At 51.7% G+C, this 2,667-nt stretch overlaps 1 protein-coding gene across 1 annotated transcript; it reads right to left on the reverse strand.

Annotated features, from left to right (window-relative positions):
- Positions 1-383: 383 nt before the first annotated feature.
- Positions 384-1,141, reverse strand: LOC119420984 (brorin-like). The gene has a single exon (XM_037688409.1). It carries the CDS (start codon positions 1,074-1,076, stop codon positions 384-386), a length of 693 nt encoding a protein of 230 aa, XP_037544337.1. The 5' UTR covers positions 1,077-1,141.
- Between the last annotated feature and the right edge of the window lie 1,526 nt (positions 1,142-2,667).

Raw genomic sequence — 2,667 nt, forward strand, 5'->3', positions numbered from 1 at the left:
CAGCATGTTTAGCTGATTTTGGCTTTTAGCTTTTTTTCAGATGGTCTTTGTTTCGTCTCAAGCAGCCGTCCAGACTGTGTCTTTAGCTGCTTCCAGCTGACTCTGTGTAGCTGAAAATCTCAGCTCTCCGACCGTTAGCTGACTGTGATGTAATCACAGCGCTCATGTGATAGTTCTGAGAGGTTCTTTAAGAACCATTTGGATTCTTTAGAGTTCTGATGGTTCTGTGACAGGAACAGTTTTTGACTGAACTGAGCCCGGACCACTCAGCTGAAGGTGCAGGGCTAAAGCCGAGCGCTGGCCTTTGTCTTCTTGAGCCTGATTGCTGTAAGGCAGGGGCACCATTAAAGTGCGGGTTCTGTCAGAACCTCTCTGGGGTTCTGTCAGAACCTCTCTGGGGTTCTGACGGTGTGACTGAGTGCAGTTACCGGGCTCACCTTGAACTCCTCCAGCGAGGCGTAGACGTTGCCTCGGAACTCGCAGTAGTTCTTCTTCTCCCTGCAGAGCGGGCAGCACTGACTCGTGTCCACCTTGATGCAGCGAGGGTGGACCTTGGGGCATTCGGGTTTGGTGCACATGGGGCCCTCGTCCGTGCAGAGACAAGGACACGTGGAAGGGCCCGGGGTGAACTGCTCGCCGATGGCGAACACGAAGCCGTTCTCGTCCATGCAGCCTTTGCCCCTGTAGTCTGGGTAGGCGTACTCGTCGATGGCGTCCAAGGACTGTGTGAGGTCACTGGTTGGACCCTCGTCTGTCTGACGGTCCTGTTCGCTCCGGAGCTCCGGGGACTTCCTGTCTTTGGACCCCTGTGTCAGAGAACTGAAGTCCGGCCTGGCGAGACTGGAAGTGGTCCTGTTCGGGCCGAAAGTGTTTGTTTCCTCCAGTCGACGCTGAGCAGCGTAATCGTCCGCGGGGGCTTGTTTGTGTTGCTGTTTGTCCCCCCGGGCCTGGGTCAGCACCCGTTCCAGGCGGTCTCTGCTCACCGAGGAGGTCACCACGGGGTTGCACAGAACGCCGCTCAGCGGGAGCACCAGGAGGAAGAGGACTTCCGCTGTCATGGTAACGGAGCGCAGCATTTGTTCCCACCACCGGCAAGGTGGGAAAACACCTTCGCTCACATAACACGCTTCACATCTCAGGCGCCAGCCGGTCCATCTGGAAGGAGAAAATTAAACCGGGGTTATGTGCTCTGTAGTTTTATCACTTCTTTTATTTACCTGAGGTCTGTCTTCGGCTCGAACTCAGAAATCTGAGAGTAATGAAATCCTGAGGCTTGGAGGAACTGAGTCACCAGGAAGAGTTATCAGGAAGCTGCACGAGGAACATCGATCAGAGACCAGAGTCCGACCGAGAAAAGAATCTGTTCTGTCAAACGAGTCAGCTGTACAAGAGGACACAACGTCCCTCTGCAAGAACAATAATAATTAGTGCCATAAGGGGAAGAAGTTACAGCTTGAGTTTCAAAATAAAGGCACATCTGCTGCAGCTTTGTTAAAAAACAGCCTCAGTGTCTTTGCGCTCCGTTTAAAGCTGAACTGTGATTCTACGTCAACAGAAGTCCAGAGAATCCCTGGATCAGCTGCTTACAGAGCTCATTTAAAGAACGACTGTTTTCGCCTTCTTAACTTGATTTACTGCAGCGTTTTAAAATTCAAACGCTGCTCCGACGCTTCGCTGCGACTGCTGGCCTACTTCGGTTTGTTTCCGTCCTCGCACCAAACGCGTTGCAGACGGAGCTGAGCTCACGTTAGGTCCTTCTCACGCAGTTTGTTCAGTTAAAACTGACCCAACACGCTCACAGCTCATCTCTAAGACGAACAAGCATTCCTTTAAGGAATGCATATCACCCGCCGCCTTTCATGTCAGAGTTTCAGACCTACAACGTTGAGTCCTGCTCAGAGCATGTGTTGGAATTGACTCTCAGCTTGTTCTGCACCACAAGTGAGGGAAGAATGGAGCGTGAGATCAGCAGACGGACCGGTGCAGCTTCTGCAGTACTGTGGACTCTGAGCCGGTCCGTTGTGGTGAAGGGGGTGCTGAGCTGTAAGGAGTTCTGTTTACTGGTAGGTCTACGTTACCTCAGTTCTGGTCCTGGACTCTGGGTAAAGCCTGAAAGAATCAGATCCTGGATCCAGGAGGTCTAAATGAGTTTCCTCTGCAGAGCTGGACTCTCTCTTAAAGACAGGGTGAGAAGTTCAGTTATCAGGAGAGACTCTGAGTAGAACCACTGCTCCTCCACATCCAGAGGAGCCAGCTGAGGTGGTTCAGACATCTGGTAAGGATGGACCCTGGACACCTCCCTAGGGAGGAGTTCTGGACAGGTCCAACTGGGAGGAGACCCCAGGGAAGACTCAGGACATTCTGGAAGAGCTGGAAGAGGTGGCTGTGGAAAGACATGTCTGGACCTCTCAGCTCCAGATGCTGCCCCCAAGACCTGAGTCCAGAACAAGATGATGGATGATGGTTGGATAATGAATGGAAGACAGATAATGGTTATGTAATGGTTGGATGATGGTTGGATGAGGGATAATGGTTGGATGATGATTAGATGATGGTTGGATAATGGATGGATGATGGATGGAAGCTGGATAATGGTTAGATGATGGTTGGATGAAGGATCATGGTTGGATGATGGATGGAAGATGGGTGATGGTTGGATGATGGTTG

This window comes from Nematolebias whitei, chromosome 1, assembly GCF_014905685.2.
Source record: "Nematolebias whitei isolate Nwh7 chromosome 1, NemWhi1, whole genome shotgun sequence".
NCBI lineage: Eukaryota > Metazoa > Chordata > Actinopteri > Cyprinodontiformes > Rivulidae > Nematolebias > Nematolebias whitei.

Coding starts and splice junctions, on each gene's coding strand:
- LOC119420984 (XM_037688409.1), bottom strand. CDS start 1,076: ATGCTGCGCTCCGTTACCATGACAGCGGAAGTCCTCTTCCTCCTGGTG.